The following is a 25,752-nucleotide window of genomic DNA, read 5'->3' on the forward strand; positions in this document are numbered from 1 at the left end:
ACTAAAATTGGGATTAGACATTTGTTGCAAATAATAATATCGAAGTGGAAAATCTATACGTAAATGATCAAGAGTTAATTGTTCTTGATGTTTGAATGGGGCTTATATTAAGACTAATATTTTCTGTCATGAATTGGGAAAATGTCTATTGATAGATAAGTGGTTAGCTTTGCAAAGAAAGAGTGAGTTGAAAGGGGCTTGGCACGCAGCAGAGACAGCAAGAAGAGCCTTCAAGTGTAACGTAAGCATAAAAAGGGACTGCTCCGCCGCCCGCGAGCACAGCTGCACACACGTGTGTGTTGCGTACGTGCGTGTGTGCGCATGCTCCCTTGTAAACTCACCCTGATGCGCTGACCCATTCTGCAGCAATCCTGCCTCCCTGGATATCGTGCTCAGGTGAGTGCAAAAAGTTGATCTGTACTGTCCAAGACTCTAGCTTTCATCCATTTGAACTTTTCAAAAAAATACTTTAATTTTTAAAGCAGTTTTAGGTTTACAACAAAATTGAGAAGGTGCAGAGATTTGTCATATGCCACCTGTCTCCACACATGCATAGCCTCCCCAATTATCAACATCACTCATCACAAAGCACAGTTTTTACCAAGGGTGAACCTACATTGACACATCACAATCACCCAAAGTCCACGGTTTACCCTAGAAGCTCGCTCTTGGTGTTGAACATCTTAACAGGTTTGGACAAAAGTATGACATACTCATCATCAAAATATCACACTGAGTATTTTTACTGCCCTAAAAATCCTCTGTGCTCTGCCTATTCATCTTTTTGCTCTCTATATTCTTGGCCACCACTGATCTTTTTATTATCTCCATGGTTTTGCCTCTTCCAGAATGTCATATAATTGGAATTATACAGTATATAGCCTTTCAATTGACTTCTTTCACTTGGGCATATGCATGCTTGTTTCTCCATGCTTTTCATGGCTTGATAGCTCATTTCTTCTTAGCTCTGAATAATATTCTATTGTCTTGATGTACCACAGTTTATCCATTTATCTACCTACTGAAGGATATCTTGGTTGCTTCCAAGTTTTGGCAATTATGAATAAAGCTGCTATAAACATCTGTGTGCAGGTTTTTGTGTGAACACAAAATTTTAGTTCCTTTGGGTAAATACCAAAGAGTGTGATTGCTGGATTGTATGGTAAAAATATATTATTTTTATAAGAAATTGCCAAACTGTCTTTCAAAGTGGCTATACCATTTTGCATTCCCACCAGCAATGAATGAGAGTTCCTGTTGTTCCATATTCTCACCAGCATTTATTCTTGTCCATATTCCAGATTTTGGCCATTCTATAGGTATGTAGTAGTATCTCATTGTTTTAATTTGTATTTTCCTGATGGTATATGATATGGAGCATCTTTTCATATGCTTATTTACCATTTCTATTTTTCGTGCCTGTTGAGGTCTGTGGCCCATTTTTCAATCTAGTTGTTTCCTTACTGCTGAGTTTTAAGTGTTCTTTATATATTTTGGATAATGGTCCTTTATTAGATGTGTGTTTTGCAAATACATTCTCCCAGTCTGTGACTTGTCTTCTAATTCTCCTGATGCTGTCTTTTGCAGAGCAGAAGTTTTTAATTTTAATTAAATCTCGCTTAACAATTTTTTAATTCATGAATTGTATCTTTGGTGTTGCAGCTCAAAAGTCATCATATCCAGGGTCATCTAGGTTTACTCCTATGTGATCTTCGAGGAGTTTTTTAGTTTTATGTTTTACATTTATGTTTATCATCCATTTGAGTTCATTTTTGTGAAGCATGTAAGGTCTCTGTCTAGATAATGATGATGGTGATGATGATTTTTATTTTTTTTTATTTTTATTTTTTTTGCAGGTGGATGTCCAGTTGTTGAAGAGACTATCTTTTCTCCATTGTATTGCTTTAGCTCCTTGGTCAAAGATCAGTTGACTATATTAATGGGGGTCTATTTCTGGGTTCCCTATTTGACTATTGTTTTTAATGAAGGAAATAAAGAAAAATATAGCCCAACTGCTCAGCCTCCAGTAGCTTTCATTGTCCATTGACTTAGACAGTTGCTGAATAGATTCAAACCTAAAACTGAGCATCAATTTACCTTTCATGTCTGTATGATGCTATAAAACTCATACTTCTAGTGAAATTTAACCAAAGCTTAGTTAGCTTCTTCAGCATCCAGTTAGGCACAAAAGAATCTAAGGCCAACTACCAATCGTTGTCTAGGGGGAAAGAAAGGAGGGAAAAAATTGTTGCTGCTGCTTTTCAGATTTCTTACTTAGATCTCTAGTTGACTTAAGACCTGTGGGCGCAGCTGTGGACTCCTAAGACTAAGGAATTTTGGTGCAACTTATATAATGAGCTTAGTTACAGGTCTCAAATTAGGAATTCTGCCCTGAGCACTCAGGTTTTGGGTGCTCCGTGCCTCTTTTCTCTGTGCACTCCGAATGCTTCTGTTAAATCTCACATAGTACATTTGCTGACTCTGCTGCTGCTGCTGCTTCTCCCACTAGACTGGGGAGCTCCTTGTAGTTGAGGTTGTCTCTTTTTCTTTGTATCCCCATGACGAGCATTGTGACTAGCAGTTAATAAGCAATTAATATTTTTAAAAATTGAATTCATTTTTTTCCTCTAAACAACTTATAATGTCCTTCCCTGAGGTAAGGAACTATGAATACAGAAAAATAAGAGTGCACATCTGGAGGAGATTCCAGTCGAATGAAGGCAGTGTATCTTGGTAATTAAGACTATGATCCCTAGGAGTTCATGACCATATCTGCCTCCTACTAATCATGTTACCTTGGGCAAGCTCCGTGACTGCTTTGTGCCTCAGTTTTTCACTTGTAGAATGTGAGTAACAATAGAGTAACTCAGAGTTGTGAGAATTAAAAGAGTTAATATATGTAAACTGCTTGGAAAAATGCCTGGTATATTAATATGTATCATCTGTTACTGTGATTATTATGGTTATTGTCGTTGTTATTCAAATAAATTGGTGGAGAGCTTCCTGTCTCCTGCTTTCCCTAATAGTCCAGAGCTTTTCTGGGGGGTGCTACTATTGACAAGGATCGGATTTGGTAGAGCAAGAATTGTGCCCAAAGATATATAAATTAATAAAACTTAATCCTAAGTAATGAAGCTTAAACCTAGAATCCCAATCACTTTAGGATAAAGGCCCAATAGAGTCCCCACTGGAAGAACTGGCACCTTCCTTTATTCCCTCAGCCATTAGACTCCTGAAGACTTGAATACTCTGTTCTTTCCTGGGAAATGGTTGCAGCAAGAAAAAGATTCCAGATTCAGGTACTAGAAGGACAAAAAGTACTGCAACAAAACCAAATGGGGAAAAGGTTGAGATTTGCATACTATCCACTTAGTGAAATGGATCTTCTTGTGTTTTCTTCAGGCTATCATTACCTCTTGTCTATTTCAACCAACTTGTAACAGGTTGTTTTCTCCAATTCATCTTATACTAATTTCAGTTGAGTATTTGTATAGAAGGGATTCTCAACTTTGGTTGTACATTGAAATCACCTGGGAAGCTTTAAAAAAAGCTTGCTACCCACACAGATTCTAATTTACTTTATCTGGGGTATGGCCTGCCCATTGGGATCTTTTTTAAAGGTCCTCCAGTGATTTTATCGTGCTACCAAGGTTGAGAATCACTGCCCAGATGTGCATACATATCACTGGGAACTTTATCAAAATGCAGATTCTGATTCAGTAGGTCTGGGGTTAGGGTCTGAGATTCTGTGCTTCTAACAAACTCTCGGGTGATGTAGATTTTGCTGGCCCATGCATCATACTTTGAGTAGCAAGGGTTTAGAGGACATGGTAAAATTACTCCCTTGCCAATAACATCATAGGTTTTCTGTTATCTGTATAATAAGATGACTCAGCCTGGCATCTTAGGCTGGCATCAGCTATTTAAGATCATCTAACAGCAGTGGTCAAATGTCATTAATGTCACTAATCATCTGAATGACCCATTGGCAGGTTTTAAAAGATAAAGATTCCTGGGCCCCACACCAGGCCTACTAAATCATAATCTTCAAGGTGCAGTCTGCACAAGGTATTTTAAATACACTTCCCAAGTGGGATACACAATAAGATTTAGGAGCCACAATATGCTTCCAATATCCTTTTCCAGTTTTATTTCCTATGAATTCAACCAGCAAACATTTATTGCACCTGCTAATACCAAGTACTCAGGAAACAAAGATGAAAACAGTGTAATCCTTACTCTTGAAGGGTTGTTAAGACAGATGACCAGAATTACACAATTTACTGTTCCCTGGACCTAACCTAAATGTTCACACCTCTGCTCAAGGTCTTTTGCTTTTATGAGTGTCTGAGCCTGTCAGCACCCCATCATTGCTTCTGTTGATCAAACCAGATGCCTTCTTTCCCATATTTGAGTCTCTATACTAGGTTTAGTCATCTCTTCAAATTTGCTTTCCTTGGTCTTAAAATAGATCCACAGAGGAGAAAGCATTTACCCAAAGTGACATAACCACAACAATAATTAATATTTATATAGTGACTTCCATGTGCCAGCCATTATTACAAGCACTTTATACATGTTAAGTGTCTGAAATTCTCACAATAACCTTATGAGATAGCTATTATTACTATTCCTGTTCTATGGGTATGAAAATTGAGTCACAGAAAAGTTAGGTAATTTGACCAAATAAATATACATACTCAGTAATCAAACCAGGTTTACTCTTAAGTGTTATTATACTCTACTACCAAGTTGGTGACAGGGCTGAAAAGGGAAGAAATAACTTCTAATTTCCAGGCCTGAGCACTTTTCTGGAAATTAGTTTGTGTGCTTGTTGTACAACTTAGACTCAAGCACGAGGGCAGGGACTAGGTCTTGCATCTCCAGAGTGCCTAGTAGGGGTGCAAGCACTTAGTAGGTGTTCAACTACTGGTTATTGGATGGGCTTTCCCATCGTGGGAGAAGTAGGGAAATGGATAACTATTGAAACGAACAGGCAAGAGCAACAGCCTGCAGGTCTCATGTCACCACCAGCTCACCATCACTGCACCATCCCCACCGCCCCTCCCCCGCCCCTTACTACCACATCCCCGCTAGCTCTGCCTTGAGCGAGGGAAGACCCTTCACCCGCTTTCGGAGCGTCCCTCGTCCAGCTCAGGCTCTGCGCTCCGTCCTCCCAGCCGCCAGGTGCCCCCCGACCCCCGACTCCTGCCGTCAGAACTTCATCCCCTGCCCCTCCGCCCGCTGCTTCCTGCTCCCTGGATCCAGGCCCTGAGCGCCGGGGCCCCGGCGCCCAAAGGTCCCCTGTTCGCTCTGCCAGGTAACAGCGCGGCGCGAAGCACCCAGCTGCCGCGGCCCGGCTGGGCTCTGGACGCGGGTGGGGAAAGACGCCGGCAGACGGCCTGGCCGCCGATGGGAGGCGCCTCCTCCTGCCTCGGGGAGCCCCAGGCCTTTCCGCGCCGGGCTCGGGCGCCGGGGGGTGCGGGCCTGGCGGTCCGGCTCAGGTGCCCCCCGGCCGGGCGTGGCCGGGCTCCGGGAGACGCGCCGGCCGCTGCGAGCCCCGGGCTCGCCTGCTCCCGGGCCAGGAGCCAGGTGAGCCCGCCCAGCGCTCCTTTACCCGAGTCTGGGCCTGGAACGAACCGCAGGAGCCGCACAGTTCTGAGCTGGGGCGGCCCTGTAAATACCCTCCATTCTTTCACCCAAGAATAAAAGGCCGAAACCCAGAGATGGAGTGACTTTCCCAAGGCCACAGAGTTCTATCTGCCATTTACAAATGTCTGTTCTTTTATTTAAGTTTTTGTAAATGGGCTACTGTTTCCTCTGTTGTGCCAGGGAATTAGAATTCAGGGAAGAGGACTCTAAAAATACTGATCGGCATATCCAAATGAGCTGATCAGCATTACTGGCGGGTGACCCCGGGCTTTAAAAGGAAATAAGAGAGGATGGTTCTTTTCACTCTGGGTACTTTGTATTTCTGGGCTTTACTCTGAAAATTGGCCTAGATGTTTTACAAAATTGATCTCAGAACTGGACCGGATTATAGAATTTTTCTGACGTCAATTTTTAAATTTTCAATTATAGTTGACATTCAGTATTATTTTATATTAGTTTCAGGTGTACAGCATAGTAGTTTGACGTTGGTATAATTTACAAAGTGATCCCCCCCCCCATAAGTTTAGTACCCACTTGGCACCATACACAGTTAGTACAATGTTATTATTTATGCTATGCGGTACTGTTACTTACACCCCTCTATTTCGTGACCTCCAACTTGTACATAATCCCTTCAACTTTTTCACCCATCCCCACCCCCTAACCCCAGTCTGGCTACTATCAGTTTATTCTCTGTTATCTATGAGTCTGTTTCTGTTTTGTTTATTCATTTATTTTGTTCTTTAGGTTTCACATATAAGTGAAATCATATGGTATTTCAGTCCTCATTATTTTTCTTTTCTATCTCTTTTTTTCTTTTTCTTAAAAACTGAGGCTCAAGAGCACTTTGCCCATACTCTCTTATTGGCTACTTAGGGGCAGAGACAGAATTGGAACTAAGGTCTATGATTGATACCTACTGTTTTCTTGAGTAGAAATCTGATTTCACATGAAGGCTGTACAGAACTTGACCTTCATAAAGCCCTCCCTGGATAGCATTCTTGGGAGTGACTCCTGTATTGGTCCACAGATACTATTTCGCTTGTTAGGGTAGGATTAAGCAATACTTGTAGCCATGCAGAAAATTTCTGCTGCGATGAGATAGATATCTGAAATGTTTTTTACTTTTTTCCTTGTACTTACAACAGAGGAGCTAGTGAATATTAATAACAACATCTTGGTTATTTTAGATTTTAGCCCTGTATGTCTAAATTGCCTAAGTTATAGTCCTGATATCTTTGTCACCAGTAAAATTTTCAAAGTATAGTTTTCTGACTTTGTTTAATTTTTAATTAATGACCTTAAAGATATTTTTATATCTCAATAAAAACTTCTCAATTATAACCTCAAAATCCTGCTTCTTCCCTTGTCAGTCTTTGAATTGGATTTCAGAACTGAATAGAACTAGAATTTATTATCCCTTCTAAAATATCTGTACTCTGTTAGATTCTGTATTTAGGTTTACCTCAAGTTTTGATTTTCACTGATCAAGCCGTGACCCAAATCCAAACTTCAGTTGAGTTTACTATCAACTTAAAACCACATTAAACTGCCATGTGTCATATGATCTCTAGGAGAGACCACATGTGGTGGTGGTGCTTTATCATGAGAGCTCCTTATTGGGATTTTGGAAATGTGAGTGCATTATCTAATACATGTGTTATATTACCGCATATCATTGTCTGTCATCACTGGGATGTTATTAATGCTATTTACTTATCATAACAATGTGTTATATTAGACAGTCTACTAACTCTGAATGCAGTTCCTGGTTTTCGGTTTAAGCTTTTACCAGTTTCCAACACGTTATCTTTAAGGAACATGGAGTCAGAAATACAGCCACACTTAAATAGAAGATTCTTGGCTATGTAGATAGCCAAGGAGGGCTTCAGTGAAGGCAATATTTTTGTACTATTCATTAGTAGAAATGAAGATTATACATAAATGGACCCAATGCTCTTTTCTTAGGTGCGTCATTTGTTTTACGGTTTCGGTCTTTTCATCATAGGATGGCATTAGCTCTGTGTCTACAGGTGCTGTGCAGCCTTGGGGGCTGGCTCTCGCTCTACATTTCTTTCTGCCACCTGAATAAGCACCGAAGCTATGAGTGGAGCTGCCGGCTGGTTACATTCACCCATGGAGCCCTCTCTATAGGCCTCTCAGCTTATATTGGCTTCATTGATGGCCCTTGGCCTTTTACATACCCAGGTATGTAAAGGTAGGTGGGAGACAGGATTATCCCTAAGGGATTTACAAGTTGGGGGTAGTCTTAGAAGGATAGGACTTTTTCCACAGAATTCGCACAATATCAAAGAATACTGAAAAATAATTACCATTATAATTTGTATTGGGAGTTTTCATTCTTCATTGTTAATTCTGATATTTTATATGTCACTTGTTTCTGCTTTTCATAACTCTACTTTTAAAACAAATTTTAAATATTTTTTATAATGTAGTCCGTCAAAATGTACAAAAAAACATAAAGCCAATATCAACATCTTCCACCACTACTCTAAACAGACTGTATTATACATAGTTTTTGGTAACCTGCAATTTTTACTTGATTGTATATTCAGAGGACATCATCTTGCCAAGTTTATGTATCTGTGTGTGTATATCTGTATCTATAGCTATATATCTATATCTACATCTATATATCTTCCTTTTTCTTTTTAATTATTGTAGAATATTGTGTTGTATGCATTAACCATCATTTATTTAACCAGTGCCTCAGTATTTGGGGCAGCTATATTCATTTTGAAGCTGCTAGATATTCAAGTGCTACTTTCTTAAAATACAAAAATTATATCCCCTTGTATAGTTTGCTGGGGCTGCCGTAACAAAATGCTACAGATTGGATAGCTTAAGCTACAGAAATCTATTTTTTCACAATTCTGGAGGCTAGAAGTCCAAGATCAAGGTGTTGGCTGGTTTGGTTTCTTTTGAGGCTTCGCTCCTTTGCTTGCAGATGGCTGCCTTCTTGCTGTGTCCTCACATGGTCTTCCCTTTGTGTGTGTTTGTGTCCTCATCTCCTTGTTTTATAAGGACACCAATTACATTGGATTAGGGCCCACCATAACAACCCTATTTTAATTTAGTTACCTCTTTGAAGGCCTTATCTCCAAATACTGTCACATTCTGAGGTACTGGGGGTTAGGGTTTCAATATATGAATTTTGGGGTGACACAATTCAGTCTATAAATCCCCTAGAATAAGATTAAAAAAAATACCTTAGATTCTTTTAAAAAAAATTCCTTAAGATATTGAACTTTTGAGTTTTCCCCCAAATTGTCAAATTGATATGAAAGCAACTGTTAAGCTTTGTGTTTTATGTGAAGGTTCTAAATGGATTTGGATATGCCAGATTTCTGCACCCTATGTTCTTGGACACGAGAACACATTAATTTCTGGGGTTCTTTCCGAAGTCCACTTTCAAGATGGGTTAGGGTCACCAGTGTCCAATAATCTAACACAGTAAACTACGTGTTATATTACGTACGTGAATACATACGTAATGAATATATTAATCTGATATTAATACATACGTAATGAATATGTACGTGAATACATACGTAATGAATATATTAATCTGATATTCTATGTGAATATATTAATCTGATATTCAGGACAAGATAATTGAAAGTTCTGGAAACAGAACTTTAGCTGCTTAAAAAAATATAAAAGGAAAGAAAGAAACTGTTGAATTTTAATTGAAAGAACAACATAATTTGATGCTGCTACATAGAATGGATACTGAGATCATTGCTGGTGTTCACATCACTTATTGAGATCTGATTCATCAGAACAGCATTTCCTGGGGTCTGTAACATTGGTTTGATGAAGAGCAAGGTTTTAGATTTTAGTCTCTCTTTGGTTGTCATTAAAAAGCATGTGCCTGCCATTGTTTTTGCTTTCAATGATTTAAAAAGGTTTGCGAGACAACAATGTAAGATGCCTGTGTAAGGCAGCACAATCCCCAGTCACTCAATTTGCTTGTTTTGATTTATTTCAGGCTCACCCAATACACCTCTCCAAGTGCACATTCTGTGTCTCACCTTGGGCTACTTCATCTTCGACTTGGGTTGGTGTATCTACTTCCAGTCGGAGGGGGCCCTGATGCTGGCTCACCACATGCTGAGTATCTTGGGCATCATCGTAGCCCTGGTGCTTGGAGAGTCAGGCACAGAGGTCAATGCAGTCCTCTTTGGAAGTGAGATTACTAATCCCTTGCTACAGATGCGCTGGTTTCTTCGTGAAACAGGGCACTACCACAGTTTCACTGGAGATGTGGTGGACTTCCTCTTTGTGGCTCTGTTCACTGGAGTGAGGATAGGCTTAGGAGCTCACCTCCTTTTCTGTGAAATGGTCTCACCCAAGCCCAAGTGGTTTATGAAGGCTGGAGGGATAGCCATGTATGCTGTGTCTTGGTGTTTCATGTTTAACATCTGGCGCTTTGCATGGAGGAAAAGCATCAAAAAGTACCAGGCATGGAGAAGCAGGCGGAGTGAAGAGCAGCAACTAAAACATAATGGACATCTCAAAACGCATTAGCCAAGTTTTACTCCGGCTAATGGACTGAGTTAAGTCATCCATGGGAACCAGGTTAGAAATATGGCTGTTATGGAATCATGCCTATATAACAAACTTAGGTTTCGAAAAGGGCTAAATTTATCAAAGTTTTCAAGTGGAGCACATACCAGTATTATAACACTAACTTCTACAGTGGTACATAGTTGTAGAAAGTGAGATTAATCAGTGGTAGTTGTTGAGTAAGTCAGAACTGCATTCCTTTAGTTTGTGGTGATCTGGGTCCTTTTGTCCCATGGGAGACTTGATGTTCAGTCAGTTTAGAAAGGAACTCTGAAAAGATTAATGCTATTTCCTCCTTATTCCTTTGAAAAGTGGCTCTTTCAACAAACACTGTTCTGCTTTCTATGTAGCAATTTAAATCAATTCACCCCATTTACTATAAAATGAGGAACTTCTAGGAAGATACATGGCTTTGGCATTTTGAGTATTGGATCAAGGAACTAGAGCCGCTTAAACAAGGGGAGGTGGAAGGATGAAAGAAGGATGGGAGTGAAACTGAGCCTCCCTCTACAAACTGTATTGGGGTGTCCAAGACCACCCTTAGGTTTGGTACTTCGCCAAGAGGACTCCCAGGACTCAGCATGTAGTTGTACTCATAGTTTTTTTTTTTTTTTTTTAATTATTATTACAGTGGAAAGATCATCAAAAGGAAAAGGTACCTGGGGCAGAATCCACGGGAAACCCATTGGGATCATACAGGATGTACTTAATTCCTGTAGCAATGATTTGTGACAATATGTGTGAAACGTCTACCAAAGAAGCTCTTTAGAGACTCTGTGCCCAAGGTTTCCATTGGGGTCTGTCTGGTCATATAGGCAGACTTTGCCTGGAATGTAGCAAAATTCCTGATTTCCAGAAGGAAAATAGGTCTTCAGCATAAACCATATTATTTGTACAGTTTAGGCAAGTAAGCCAGTCTTATCAGTTAATGGTTGGAGCCCTCCCAAAATCTGTGTTCCCAGATGCCAGACAAGGGTCAACCTTTCCAAGGACAGCAGTTCAAGCCTGTTAACTCTTTTCTGCACAAAAACCATAGACCTGGGTCTTGGATGAGAGATGAATGAGGTGCATGCAGATTTACCGAGTCTTCCCTGCTCTACCAGAGAAACCATGCCTGTTGTCAGGGTTTGTGCATTAATCTCCTAGGCATGAGAGGCTGTGACTAAATTCCATAGGGATTTATCATGTGGCTTCCACTGTGCTTGAAATGGCAGTTCAGGTTTCAGGTCTGCTATACATACTGCAAACTGGAACCAAAGACTAAAGTGTGTACTGGCATCAGGGTGATGAGGCTTTTTTCTCCGCCCTCCCCTTTTGGATACATACCCTTTTAGTCTTCTTACTATTTGTTTTCTCTGAAAAAAAGTGCCACTATCTGTGGACAAAATAGAAGGCCATTCTTGGAAGGAAAGAAAAATTCTTAGTGTGATACTCTCAAATCTCATCTAGGAGAAAAACAGGAATGTAAGTTTAGAATAAGAGGTTTGGAATCAAGAATTCCTGGGTTCTTTTAAAGAATTTTGCTACTCACTTGCCAGATCGTAGGGCAGTTCACTTGTATACTCTTTGCCTGGATTAGATCCTGTTGTGAATGAATGAAATACCCTGTTGTGTATTTCATAGAGACATTACTTTAATAATGGAGGTCTTTAATGTAGGGCTTTTATGAAAAAATGAAGTAGTATTTATTTATATATTATTTATTTGATTATGTTATTTAGACCAGTGGTGAGGGGCGAACAAGTGTATAGGGCTATTAAAGTTAAAGCTGAAGGTCAGTAGGAAATGTCAGCCCATTCTATGGTCACTGGTAATACTAACCTTATGAGTGGTCTTGAAAATGGGTGTCATTGGCCAGGCATGGCAGTGTGGTTGGAACCACATAAAGTTGTCATTGCTCCCGGCAAAGTAACTTTAAAGGCATGTTAACAGTGGGTCTTTTAAAATGACTCAATGTGGTTAAAGAGTTTTGGTGGACATAGAAATAATCTCACAGTAATATGTCCATCTCTTTTTTTCTATGATCAGTATCCCTAAAATGCTAGCTAGTTTCAACAAAATTGTGGTCCAAGTAGAAAATGCTGATTTTAGCAAAAGCCTAGTTAAAAAGTGTGGCTTGGCGCATGAGCTTAACAAGAAAAAGCTGGCTCTTGAATTTTGGCACAGTGCAACCTGTTCCATACTAGACAAATGAATAGGCTTAATTTGGTACCAGTTCTTTTCTCCTTACTCTTCAGAAGTGAAGGAATTGCAGATATTGCTCTTTGGGGGTACTCTCGTGGGAATGTATGAGGGTCTTTTGAATTTTTAGAAACCTAAAGAATGATAAGGACAAGAGAATCCCTCATTTCAGCTTTTCTTGATATTGTAGCTAATAACTATGAAGGAACCTCTCTGAGAGAAAAATGTGAAATGAAGATGACTTAGCAGTTAAGATGCTGAGATTTTACATAACAGGTAAATGAAGGGCCAATTAACATCGTGGTATGTTCAGACAAAATGAAGTACTCATTTGCATTTGGGTTACTATGTAATAATGAACACTGCTCAAGAGGATTTATATTTCAATAGGATTTGTACTAAATTTTATAAAAATAAATAACTTTTTATTAACCCAGAGTCTGCCTTTATATCTTTGTTGTGCTTTTGCCAAGAGGTTAAAAAAAACACACACAAAAACCCCAGTCTTTTGGCCTGTAGAAATCTTACCCTGGGTTTATATTTATCAGTGAAATACCTCTTACTTGTTTCTTATAATCAACCATTCCTAATATTCTTTGCTTTTGGGAGCAGCAATCTACATACAATAAAAAGTATGCCAAAGAGAGAGAAAGAACTTAATTTCTTTCTTATTTTGCCCTGTTTGGGAAGCCCCCTTGAAAATGATGTTGAGTAGGTGCTACAGCGCTTTTGGCTCTCTTCAGAACTCTACTTCCAATGCCTAGAACAATGTTAGACACATATTAGGTACTCAGTAAGCATGTTCAAAGAATGGATAAGGGAATGTGAATGTGGTTTAGAATAAGCCGCCACTGGAAAACCTCAAAGAACATGTACAGTGGATTAGGTCACCACTGTCATTTTTCTAGGTAAAGGACTAATGACCCTGAAGTGTGTGTTGTGACCCTTCTGAAGGCATATAGATGGAGGCTTTAGAATAGTCTAGAGCTACCAACACCTGTAAATAAGCTTTCAGGGACATTTTTACCATTAGAGCTTTGTGGGTGAATAGAGATTTTCATCATTAAAAAACAGTTCTGGAATGAATAATGACTGGCTTAATTAAGTCCTTTGCTTACCATCTTCTGAAACTTTCCCACAGCAAATGCCTTCTTTGCTCAAAGCTAGAACTTTGGATTTGTTTAACTTTGGAAAAGATCTTGAAAACAGTCTGCCAAGAGGTTTTGTATGCAAGGAAGAAAAGGTGAATCAGGAAATTTCCCAGTTTGTTTTATTCCTGAAGCTCAAGTAGGGAAGCATTCTTGAAGGGAAGAGAGAAACTCATTTTTAAAATGCATGGTTGATGAGTGATTGGGTCCAATTAACTTGATACATACACTGTAAAATTATTAGGATAGAGCAAAAATGATATTTATGACGTTTAAGAAAGATATAAATTTGGGTATAACTTTGCATTTTTGTCATTGTGTATAGATGGATGAAACTCTTTCCGGTTATACAAGGTCTGACAGTTAAGTTCCCAAACTTGTTGCAACAATGTTGCTAACCTGTTTTGGTATCAGAGGGATTATTCATTATGAATTTGTATCAACTGGACAAATAGTTCACCAAGTTCACTATTTGGAAGTGCTGAAAAGGCGGAATGAAAAAGTTAGACGACCTGAACTTTTCGCCAACAATTCATGGCTCCTGCATCACGACAATGCACCAGCTCACACGGCAGTGTCTGTGAGGGAGTTTTTAGCCAGTAAACAAATAACTGTATTGGAACACCCTCCCTATTCACCTGATCTGGTCCCCAGTGACTTCTTTCTTTACCCAGAGATAAAGGAACTATTGAAAGAAAGACATTTTGATGACATTCAGTACATCAAGGGTAATACGACGACAGCTCTAATGGCCATTCCAGGAAAAGTTCCAAAATTGCTTTGAAATATGGACTAGGCACTGGTGTCAGTGCATAACTTCCCAAGGGGAGGACTTCGAAGATGACTGTAGTGATATTCAGCAATGAGGAATGTAGCACTTTGTCTAGGAATAGTTCATGAACTTAATTGTCAGACCTCGTGTGTAGAAAATTCGCAGTTTTCAGGATAGAACTGTCATGCCAGGGTACACCAGCAGGTGGCAACGTGTCCTGGTCTGATCGTTAGGAAAGTGGCTTAGAACCTTCCTAATCTGCTTCTAGTCTTTCCCAAAATCAACATTACAAAATTAGCGGTCTGTGCCCTGAACTTAAAAAAAAGGCAAGCAATAAAGTTTTCTTTGGCCTGTGTTTATCTTTTTTTACCGTTGTAACGTCAGTCTTAGCTCATACTTCTATTCAGGGATAATGATCCTTTCATGAACTGTTGGGGAGTGACTTTTTAGAAACAGCATTGTTAAGAAGTAATTGTTAAAATAAAAAAAAAAGGAAAAAGAAAAGAAGTAATTGTTTCCCCTCTCCACACCCACTGTTTACTAGATTTACATGGCCACTGATTTCCACAAAAAGGTTGAGGTCCCGTGCCCATCAGTACAGGTTTAATTTCAGAAGTCTGAAAGCATGTGGATAAAAGGATAGTCATTTCAGATGTGAGCAGGTGGAATTAAGGAACTATGTTGTATGTGGTATTTAAATCACTACAATACCTAATTATGCAATCACAAAACTACATGGATATCTAGAACTCTACCCAGTAGGGGAAAAAATCAAAGGAAAAATTTGGGGAACTCTTCAGAGAACCGCATCACTATTTATTTGATAAATATACTTCCTTTCTTTCCTAGTGCCATTTCTTTGCACAGCGAGCTTGCTAAGTCGCTGTGGGAAGCACCACGCTTTCCCAATTTGGCGAACCCTGCGCTTCACCTTGCCAGAGCAGCAGCGGTGTTTTTGCCGGGAAATCCTCCCTGCACTTCCCACCCTTCTTTGTCCTCAGCCCTGCACACACCACTGACTCCGGCAGCCGACCTGGGGAAGGGCGTGGGCGCCCGGGCCCTCGTCGGGAAAGGGCCAGCGGGTGGCTCGGGTGAGGCGGCCGGGGCGGGCGCTCTCCTGGGGTTCGCTTCGGGCGCTGGGCCCGCGTCGCTCGCAAGGGCTGAGAGCGCTCGGTGCGCGTGACAGTAATGAGGACAGGAGACGCAGCACGTTCCCTCGGGGGGTAGAAGCTTCTAGCACAGCAGGCCGGGCCACGTCCGCAGAGCCTGTGCTCCCGGAGCTCTCCGTGTCTGGGAGCGTGCTTCGTGACGGTGTGGTGAAAACACAGCCCGGCTTCAGCGCAGGCCTCCTGCATCGCCGGGGCCCGGGCTCCACGGGGGCGCGCGGAGGGGCTCTCGGGGGGGACGCCGCCCACCTCCCTCCGCACCCGGCACCCCCCGCTCCCCGACGAGGCTCGGGCGGAGGCGTCCGCGCCAGCGGGAGCCGCAGGGCAGCCCGGCCGCGGCGCCGGAGCGGCGGAGGGATCCCGGGCGAGGCGAGGCGGCTCCGCGAAGTCCGAGCGGCGGAGGCCGCTGAGGAGGCGGGGCGCAGGCCGCTGAGGAGGCGGGGCGGGGCCCGGAGAGGCGGGGCGGGGCCCGGAGAGGCGGGGCGGGGCCCGGAGAGGCGGGGCGGGGCCGAGCGCGCTCACCGGACGCGGCGGCCAGGCAGCGCCGGAACCGGAAGCTGTGCGCGCGCCGGCCGCCGCCCCCGCTTACCGAGCCCGGCCCCCGCCCCCTCCGCCGCCGCCGCCGCCTCCCGCGACCCCGCGCGCGCTCCCGGGAGCGCCCGGGACCTGCTGAGCCGGGCCGGCCTCGCGACTCCCCGCTGCCGGCGCCGCGGGCGCCCGGGGCTGCGGCTTCCAGGCCGGACCGGACGGGAGCCTCCCGGGTCTCGCGGGAATCGCCGCCTACCGGCCGGACGGGGAAGCACCGCCGCCGGTGCACACAGCGGAAGAGCCCGGGCCTCCGAGGATGGGGACCGGCCCGCGGCGCTGAGAGGCCGGCTTCCTGTCACCTGTGGCTGCGGCACTCCCACTGCTCCGCTCGCCCGCGCGGCCCAACTCCCAGAAGCTGGTGGGGGCGGCGACCAAGACGACAGGGGTCTGCGGGCCCGGGGACATGCAGCCGCGCGTGCCCGGCGCGGAGCGGCCCCCAGCGGCCGGCAGCCCCAGATAGACGCGGGGCCGGCCCTGCGGCGGCGGGGACTTGCAGGCCGCGAACACGCCGCGGGAGGCCCGCAGCCAGTGCCGAGCCCGCCCCGCCCTGCGCCTGGACGGCGGCCCGGGCACCTTCCGTGCGGCTCGCCGGACCCCTCCGTGACCGGGCTTTCTCCCGTGCCTTCTCGAGCTCTGGTCTCGAGCGCCAGACACTTGCCTTCTGGCAGGCTCTCTAGGCTTGTTTTGGGAGACAACCCGGTTTGCCCCGATCTGCAGCCCCCGTTCTTGACCCTTTCCAGTCGGACGTTCTAGATGACTGAATGCAGTTTTGAGCTGGACGTTTTTGTCCCTCACGGAGTCGGGCCTGATAGCACAGCGGGGGGTGGCGTGTAGGTGTTGCTGTAAAATGCCAGTTGGATAAAAGGAAGACCTCGCCAAGGGCCCCAATGAGCGGCACACAGTCAGCTGTCACCGACAGGTGGGTATGCAGCTCCCCCTGGGTTTGGCCCAACCCCGCAGGAGTCGTGATTGCCTTTGACTGAGTGCCGTTGACAGGCAAAGGACAGCGTCGTTTAGGAGCTTTACAATTAGTTTGGGGCTGCTGCCAAGTTACTTGCTTTATTGAATTTGAAAACGTAGTGTTTTTCTGGAGAGAAACTTCACTTCAGGTTCTCAGAAAAGAGGTAGGTAAAACCGTGATGTGGTTTTCTGTCTAGTATGGATTAGGAGTCTACTTATCTTGGAACCAGACGTAGGTCATTTTGGGTGAAGGTCAGTGCCCGAATTTGGCGGGGTATTGGTGCATCATCAGTTTAGTTTTACTCCTGTGGTTCTCTAGGAATTTCTGTTTGTGAACTTCATTCTGAGGCTGCTGTATGATGATTTATGAACTTGATCTCTTTTAAATATTGACATGCATAGTGTTTATTATCTAATAACTTTCCAGAACGTTGAAGTTACCAGTAAATCACAGGCTCTTGCCAGGCACAATATGAAGAAGCTTAAAAATGGGGGAGGGGGGGAATCATGGGACTTTATTTTAATTATTGCATTTTTAGTATTTCATCTTCCAGAAACATTTATATTTAAGGGATGCAAACCCTAAGCAAATCATACATATAATAGTACAAGCTTGGCAGGTGGATTTGTTGAGTTCTGTGAGTCCTTTGTAGTACGTACTTATTTTGCCTAGTGGTGGTTGGTGAATTGAGCTAGGCTTTTTGTGATTTAAGTGGAGTTCCCTTGTTCTTAATAATTATTCTTCCGAATTTTAGATTGTGATAAAAACATATTCTTTTACTACATTTTTTTCTCAATTTAATTATGACATTGTGTCCTTGTTCCAGATTTCAGCTTTTTTTTGTTTGTTTTGTTTTTTAGTCATCCTTTAAACTATTATTAAAAAAAAAAAAAAAGATCAAATAACTGAATTCGGGGGCCAAAGAAAGCGCTTTGGTGAAAAGTGCAACAGTTGTGCTCCTGCAGAAAATAATTGAATCTTCTAATAAGTTTCACCTAATTGTAAGACTCGTTTGTTGACTTTAAAAGGGTCAAATTCCATTATCAAACCATAACAGCTACTCCAGAAACAGAACTTCCTCTTCCTGTTGATGCTTTCCAGTGTCACGTGAATGTTTACCTAAAAGATACCATTAAATATTTAAACTATATTTATTTGAATATTTTAAAAAATATGTTTTGGTTTTGAGTGAAATAATTTTCAACTTTTTTTTACGCTTAACATGAGTAGTAACAATGCTTATCTTGATTTTTTTTCTAGTTGTCTTCATTCCTTTTCCTTTCAGGGTGTTTTGCTTCTGAGAAATCACTGTCACGGGTGTGTGGGTAATTGTTATCCGTGTTCATTCAGTTCTCTTCCACTCTGTTGAGCCTGTAAACAATCTGGCTTCTTAGGAACTAATGTAATGTTGGTAGTTTTCATTGTGGTAATAGGGGTGTTCAATTTTGTAGAACCAGAACTTAGGGTCACCAACTCATTGTGCACGAAAATCACCTACAAGCCCCCAAGTAATGACCTTTCTTCCTCTTTGCTTCTCAAAGAGTTTCTTCCTCTTTCCATTATCTTGGAAATAAAATCTTGGGATTTGTGTCCTCTTTATAACTTGAGTGAGATATAAACATACAATAAGTATGCACTTAATGAATGCCTGTTCTTTGCCAGGCACTGTGCTTGGTTCAAAGGATTAAAAGATTAGGCTTCTTAAGATGAATCTGCAAATTGGTTTGGTATTAATATCTTAGAATGGTTCAGGTGCTGCCTGATTTTACATATTTTTTAAAAGAAAAAACAACCTTTAATTGGCACTGCTGAGACATTATGGATACCTGTTTCTTAGAAATTTACTAACAGGTTTTTTTTTTACAAGAATTGTTCTTATGTGACTGTTACTTTTTCTTTAAACGGTTCTTATTCCTTATATATCAAGAATTTATTTGCTCTTTAGGAGAGTTGTCCTTGATTTGAATATACAAGTGTGTTGGGGTGAAATACTGTTTTAGTGTTACTGCTGTGTCAGCATGCCTTAACAAACTTGATAGTTCCTAGCTTCTCAGCTCCGCCTACCTCGTCCTCTTTTCTCACTAACTCCAATGTACTGTAGGGTATATCTTGCTGATTCTAGAGCTGTTGGCAAATTTACAGTGTCAGTGTAGCTTTTAAAGATCCTTTCAAGTTTGAAGTACTGTATGTGGTCGGGGCTTTGTTTTGTAGAGTGTGCATATCAACCAGGCCAGCTGTATTAATTAGTTCTTTCATTGTGGTTTTTCTGACTAGAGAGTCAGTCTCTCCTTAGCTGAAATCAAACTGGATCATTTTGGGCGTTGTTGTTTTGCAGTTTGTGGCTTGTGGCCGAACACATGGCTGAACAAGATAAGAAAGTTTCATTTTTGTGTTAGGGACTTCTGGGACTGGGATGGAATTCAGCTATGTATAGGCTCTGATTGGTCACTTTGTATACTCAGAACTCTGTTACATCCTGTTATTATTTTGCAGTTAAATTAACACATTTATTTACTCTCTTTTCTTCCTCTTCATCTTCTACTCCCCAAACCTCCCACCCCCTTTTTAAAAGACATGGCCATCAATTTAAAACCCAAACTATGTTCATAGTAGCTACTGTTTTTATGTAGTACGTCTGAACAGCTTAAAAAAAAAAAAATCTAAGCAACTTATGAATACCTTCCAGAGCTTTGTAATTTCTGTGACCTGGAGAGTATAGTTTTCAACTTTTAGAATCAGCATTTAAAAAGGGGTAGAAATATCTGATTGATGCTTTTCAGTTTGCATTGATCACCTTATTCAGTCCTAAAATATATCTTAATTGTTTCCAATCTTCTAAGATGTCTTTTTTGTCCCTGAGAATTTAGGGGAATCTATGGCAATTGGAATTACTTCTGAGAAGTAGAAGAGAATGACTGGACTCAGTAAATGATTTCAGGCTAGATTCTAGAACAATGAATTTTCAGGGACATTACAGGTAGGATTTTGTTGCAAGGGTCTTCCTTGAAAGAAATGGACTTTTGTCTAGAACTTAACAGATTTTCTTGTTTTGATTTATACATAAACAAAGGTTTTTGATGTATTGGCATTTTCTTAACACAGCTTTAAGCTTGTTTAAATAAACTTTAAAAGTGAATGTGGAAATGTGTGACTTATTATGCGTATAGCCAGTGATTAGCATTTTCATTCATGATATTTTTTCTGCCAACATTGCCATATAATGCTTTTGATTAAAAAACAAAATAAAAAACTCCTGTATGTGTGCTATTTTCAAGGTTGCTTAAATCATCTATAAGGTGAAATTATTTGTAATATTTACTTGTAATGTCAGTCATTTGATAAATACAAAATTGAAATTGGAAATCAGTATCACAGTTATTTTGTCTTCTAGGTCAGTATAAAATCCTGATTCATACAGGTATGCAATAGTACATTCATTTATTCGGTTTTACATAAGAAAAATGCATACTGTGAAGTAAATTTGTTAAAAAATACAGAGCTGTGGTCTTCTTGATAAGTGACACATTTATAAGATGTTCCTATTTATTCAATGGGATGAAAGAGAAGCTTTATCAATGTAAAAATCAATGTAAAAATATGTTAACCTGGCAATACTGCTTAACACTTTGGTGGTTTCCAATTGTTAAAATGTAGTATAGAACATTGAATTAACATGTAGGATTTTTTTAAAACTAAGTTTGAATTTTGAGTTTAAAAAATGAAATTTGAGGCACACATTGATGGAACCCATAAATGGTGGATTATACATATTTTTCAGTGGAGCTTTGTAATTTCAAGGAAAACAGTTGGAAAATCTTGCATAAACACATGTGGTTCCCTCTTCTAAAAGCCATTTAGAAAAGGGTATGACTTGCCTATCAAGCTGATACATGCCTCACAGAAACAGCAGGATATTTTAATGGTTTTTCTGGAGGTAATTGGAGGAACTCTTTTACATTATGGTTGTCTGACAAAGTTACTAGAAATGTTTCTTGTATAACTTCTTATCTCCTAGAAATTGACCATGCCACATTTTAGGGAACTGGGAGTTTAACTTAATGTGGCCTCAGGTGTTAAAACTTGGCTTTGATAATGTTTTAAAGTTTCATTTCCCTTTTAATAAATAAGTCTTCAAAATGGTGACATTTAAACTGAAATTTTAAAATCACCAAAATTATAAATATTTTGTCTCCTTTTGAGTAAAATACCCTCATGTGTATACTGTTGATATCCTCTAGTAGAGTAATTAATTCTTTAGAATTTACAATGTTTTCGACTCAGCATCGGGCAGATCATCATTTACACTTTAGGCAACTCATAGAGTTTAAGTCAAGTTTATAAAACTGGAAAGAATAGACCCTAGATTTTAATCTAGATTTTCTGGCCCTCAGGTTTCCTAGTTTTTCACTTTAAATTGTTGTCTTTCTCTCTATATTATTTTTTTCTGTCCTACTTTTCTTAAGTAACTTTCCAGTCTGAGCAGGTCAGAGTAGGATATTTTCTCTTACAGGATGCCTTTTAGTACCTTATCCATTCTAATTTTAAGCATCTCTAGAGTAGATAGATACTTATCATTTCCTCAGGAAACTGAACAAAAATGTGGTAGATCTTGTAGTCAGGAAGTTTTCCTGAACTTTAGCTCAAAATATTAAGTTGTCTTGTTTCTTGGATATATTTTCTGTACAAGGCTAAATAATGCTCTCCCCCCTTTTTCTGTTTATGTGACTCTAAATGGTCCACCACCCTTTCCCTTCCCCAACCCTTATTCTTTCATTAACCAAGTTGTACGTTTTCTGTTGATTCACTGTCTAAAAAAATCATTCTTTTCATTTTAATATTTTATTAGCTTTTTCTGAGTTGCTCTCCTAATACAAAATGTTTTTTTCCTGTAGATGCTCTTCTAGTACAAAATGTTGATACTCTGTATTTTATCTTTACCCATATACTAGAACAACAAATTCCAAGTTTAGTTTTATTGTAATTCATAGGGTCTTCATTTTTCTCCAAGCATAGCCCAAAATTACAAGTAAAAAGATTCTCAAGATCATTTTAATTCCCTTTTATCTTAGTTTTTAGAAAGGATGTGGGAGATGTCACAATCAAATTAAATAATAAATTTATACAAATAGCATAATTACCATATTGACTAATTAAGCAGTTATGTTATAAAAGTCTTCTTTTACAATGTAATTCTTTCAAATATGAGTGCCCCTAATGTAACAAGTATTATCAATTATGTGACAAAAGGGTAGCAAACAGAAATAATAAGTGTCAGAGGCCATCCTTGGTTGAAAATCAGAAGAAAGATAAAACATCTCTGAATTTAACAAGTAAATGAAGAGATGTAATTTTAGCTTTAGAGTAAGTATCTGTTGCAGTGTGGTGAGATACATCTGGAGGTTGTTACTTTTTTTTTTTTTTTTTGGTGGTGGTTTTCAGTGTTACCTTAAAGTTATGTGACGTTCCCCCCTCCCCCGTTTTGTTTGTTTTACCTTATTTTTTTGTTATTCCGACATATTAGTGGAAAGAAATAGACTTGCAATGCTTAGCAGTATTTTTCCAGTAAAGTGCACTATTGCTAAAATTGAAATTACATTTTACTTTCTCGCTACTGAATTTACAAGATTGTTACTAATAGACAAATACAGAAGGAAAAAGTCCGTATTTAAATTATAAAATATATAATATTATAGAAATCGTGAATTTTAGACCTATTTAATTGATACTAACTTAATTTAAAATTATTTAATTAGATGTCTTCGTAGTTTTGTGTTTTGCTAGTGATTGTTTCTTTAAAGTTTAGAATTTTGGGGGACATGCCAAATTTAGGGCATTTTACTTTTTTTCAACTTAGAATATCTAGAGTACCAAGGTAGCTATAGATGAAAGGAATATGTAAGACAGCTTCTAACTTATGTTAGCTTCTAACATAGTTTCTAAGAAAAGCCCATGAAGCTAAGTTCCTAAAATAATTTTCAGCTGTTTGCTTCTGCAGAGGTAATAAATACATGATGATGCTGAAGTTCAGAGGCCTTGTCTAAATTGCATTAAGCATAGGTTATTGACTTTTAATAAAAGGAGAAATACGCTAAGTTTACCTTGTTGAATTAACATGCACCAGTGCATCTGACAGTTTAGATTAATACCAAAACAAAATCTTTTACTGATTTAAATGCTATATTTTGGCTTTTAAGATCATAGTCACATGACAGGCCTGTGAGACTTCCCAGTGTTGAGAGATATGCAAATCTAATGGCCAGTGAAAAATTAGGTTTCCTGTCTTAGGACTGTGAGTACCAATTCATGAAGAAACTGGAAATATATAAGAAAGTCTGGTTTAGTTAATGCTTACAATTACCTACTTGTCACACTGCTTTTTCTTTTGATGTTATAAAGCCTATTGTCATTTAAAGATATTGCTCTGAGACTTCAGTTTTGGTTAAATTTTATATTAAAATGCTGATTTTACGCTCACACACACGACATCAAAGAGGATTTTGTAGTTCTGTGGATTCAAAAAGTGTAGATTATTCTATTGTTGAAAAACTGGAGACTTCATTGGCGGAGAAATTCTGTGTGAAATTGATCATGTAATGCAGAAGGTGGCTAATCTTGCTCAGAAGAGTAACAAGTCCCCAAAATACACTTAAAAACATATAGGAAATCTTGTGAAGGTGCTTAGACATATGCTTCCATACATTTTAGGTAAGTTATCTGCCTGTGTTCCAGACACAAGCTGATATGTTGTGGTTTGCCTCATACAGTGTCTGTGGTTTTCTCAGGAAGTGGTTTTGTGGGTGAAGGTCTGATCTGTCCCGAGATTGTTGGTGGCACATGCACTGTCAGCTTATTTCCTGTTTTATTGGCTGTTTGGGCAAGATCTCAGAGCAACTACTGCTGAAGAGGTGTTGGAATATTTTGTAGAAAGATAGATGACTATAATGTTGTATAATACATATCTCTCAGGTGATACGAGTGTTAATGTTTATAAAGTGTTTCGAGATGCTAGTCTGAAAAGTACAGATATGTTTCTATTCATATTTGCAAGATACTGCTATGTTAAAATATTGCTCAAATTTCAGCAAAAATATGTTCCTGTAGTAAAGTCTTAACTCTATGGAGCTTGACTTCTGTAGTCATTCGAGTGTTTAATCTCTGCAAGAGTCATGGTTAGAATTTTTTCCTTTTTTCTTCTAAACGTGTCTTTATAATTTCACCCTATGTAGGCTGACTTAGTAGAGTAGATACCTTGTCTGTACTAGTATTAGTTAAACTGAGCCTTATTCACAAAACTTAACATCTAGAGCAAGCTTCTTCATCAGTTTAACAGGCACATTAAAATAATGTAATTGAGAGAATTTTCTTTGAGATCAGTAGCTGTACCACCCATGTACAAAACCCTGTATTTGCTTTGCTGAAACCTGAAGATGAATAAACTCATAGAATTGCATATGTCATACTCTTTGTTTTGTTTTTGCATTAAGCCTTTGTCCCTTTAAAAAATTAACAATGAATGCTTTTGGGGAAGAGGCTTTTTTAAAGCTAAATTGTCAACTAATTTTTGAGTTCCTCAAGGGAAGCAGGATAATTCTTAATCACTTTTAAGTAATTATTTGCTTTATTATATTTTTATTTTTTTTAATACTAAAAACCATAAGAAAAAGAGTAACCAAAATTATCCAGCTACCTAGATGATGATGTTCAGGTTAAAAAAAAATACACAAGAAAATTCAAATAATATATAATGGTATAAATAAGGTCTTTTTCTGATCTTATCCCTATCCCTTCACATCTACTGGTCCTCAGACTGTCTACTCAGAGGTAACCATAGTTAAAATAAAATTGTACCTTCTAAAAGATTCTTATAAATTGACCAGCCTATTTTAATATTCTCTGTACCCGTCCCATGGTAGGTGTATATCAGCTTTTGCTAGATTATGCTACCTTCAAATTTCAGTGGCTCACAAAACTGGTTTATTTCATCTGTGGATTGGCTGCAGCATTTTTGGAATCCTGGCTGACCCAGCAGCCCCGGTTTGGGATATGCCATTATTGAGGCAGAGGGAAAGAGCAGGAAAACTAATGCAAATATGCGATGACTCTTAACGCTTCTACTTAGTCATGGTATATGTTACATCAGCTCACACATGTCGTTGGCCAAAGTAAGTTGTATGTAGTCAAGCTCATTGTCAGTGGTCTGGGGACTTATAGTCCTCCCAGAGGTGGTATTGAAAGTCACATGATAATGGGTAAAGCTGTAAAATCCTCTTAAGGAAATAAAGGGAGAGTGAATAATTAGGAGTAATAATATAGCCTACCACGGGAAGTGCTCAATAAATGCTTGCTAAATGGGTTGTTTTAAATCTGTGAGGTTTTTTTTTTTTTTAATGGAATATTTCAAGCATATATAAAAGTACAGAGAATAGTATAATGAACCCCTGTGTTCTCATCATAAGCTGTAGTAATTATCATTTCATGGACAATCTTGGTTTATCTGTTTCCTTGCTCTACTTTTCCACTGGATTATCTTGAAGCAGTTTCTGGGTATCATAATTTTACCCATAAATATTTTACTGTCTCTGAAAGGTAAGGTGTGAAAGTATGACTTCTTTTAGTAAATTCTTACTGTCTAATAGTCTGAGGGAATGGCACTATGGACTGATAGGTATCAAGGAGGAGAGGATGTCCATGGAG

The 25,752-nt window shown here is 39.9% G+C and overlaps 2 protein-coding genes across 7 annotated transcripts in view; both read left to right on the plus strand.

Moving 5' to 3' along the window:
- The first annotated feature begins 5,263 nt into the window (after positions 1-5,263).
- On the plus strand, positions 5,264-12,860 carry TLCD5 (TLC domain containing 5). 2 transcript variants are annotated; one of them, XM_081062998.1, is made up of 3 exons: positions 5,264-5,320; positions 7,661-7,860; positions 9,665-12,854. In XM_081062998.1, the coding sequence occupies exons 2-3, from the start codon at positions 7,662-7,664 to the stop codon at positions 10,201-10,203; spliced, it is 738 nt and encodes a 245-aa protein (XP_080919124.1). In that variant the 5' UTR covers positions 5,264-5,320; position 7,661; the 3' UTR covers positions 10,204-12,854. The 2 variants fall into 2 exon arrangements, with proteins under 2 accessions (XP_080919124.1, XP_080919123.1); XM_081062997.1 differs by lacking the exon at positions 5,264-5,320 and adding an exon at positions 5,452-5,592 and having other exon boundaries at positions 9,665-12,860.
- A 3,301-nt stretch (positions 12,861-16,161) lies between these two features.
- Positions 16,162-25,752, plus strand: part of ARHGEF12 (Rho guanine nucleotide exchange factor 12) — a 189,871-nt gene continuing 180,280 nt past the window's right edge. For 2 of the 5 annotated variants that reach the window (XM_081061905.1, XM_081061907.1), the window contains exon 1: positions 16,162-17,016. In XM_081061905.1, the coding sequence (XP_080918031.1) occupies positions 16,985-17,016 (32 nt within the window). In that variant the 5' untranslated portion in view covers positions 16,162-16,984. Of the gene's footprint in view, positions 17,017-17,157; positions 17,222-25,752 lie in introns of those variants that run through there. The other 3 variants (XM_081061906.1, XM_081061908.1, XM_081061910.1) reach the window with 3 other exon arrangements.

This window comes from Rhinolophus hipposideros (genome assembly GCF_964194185.1).
Source record: "Rhinolophus hipposideros genome assembly, chromosome: 10".
Lineage (NCBI taxonomy): Eukaryota > Metazoa > Chordata > Mammalia > Chiroptera > Rhinolophidae > Rhinolophus > Rhinolophus hipposideros.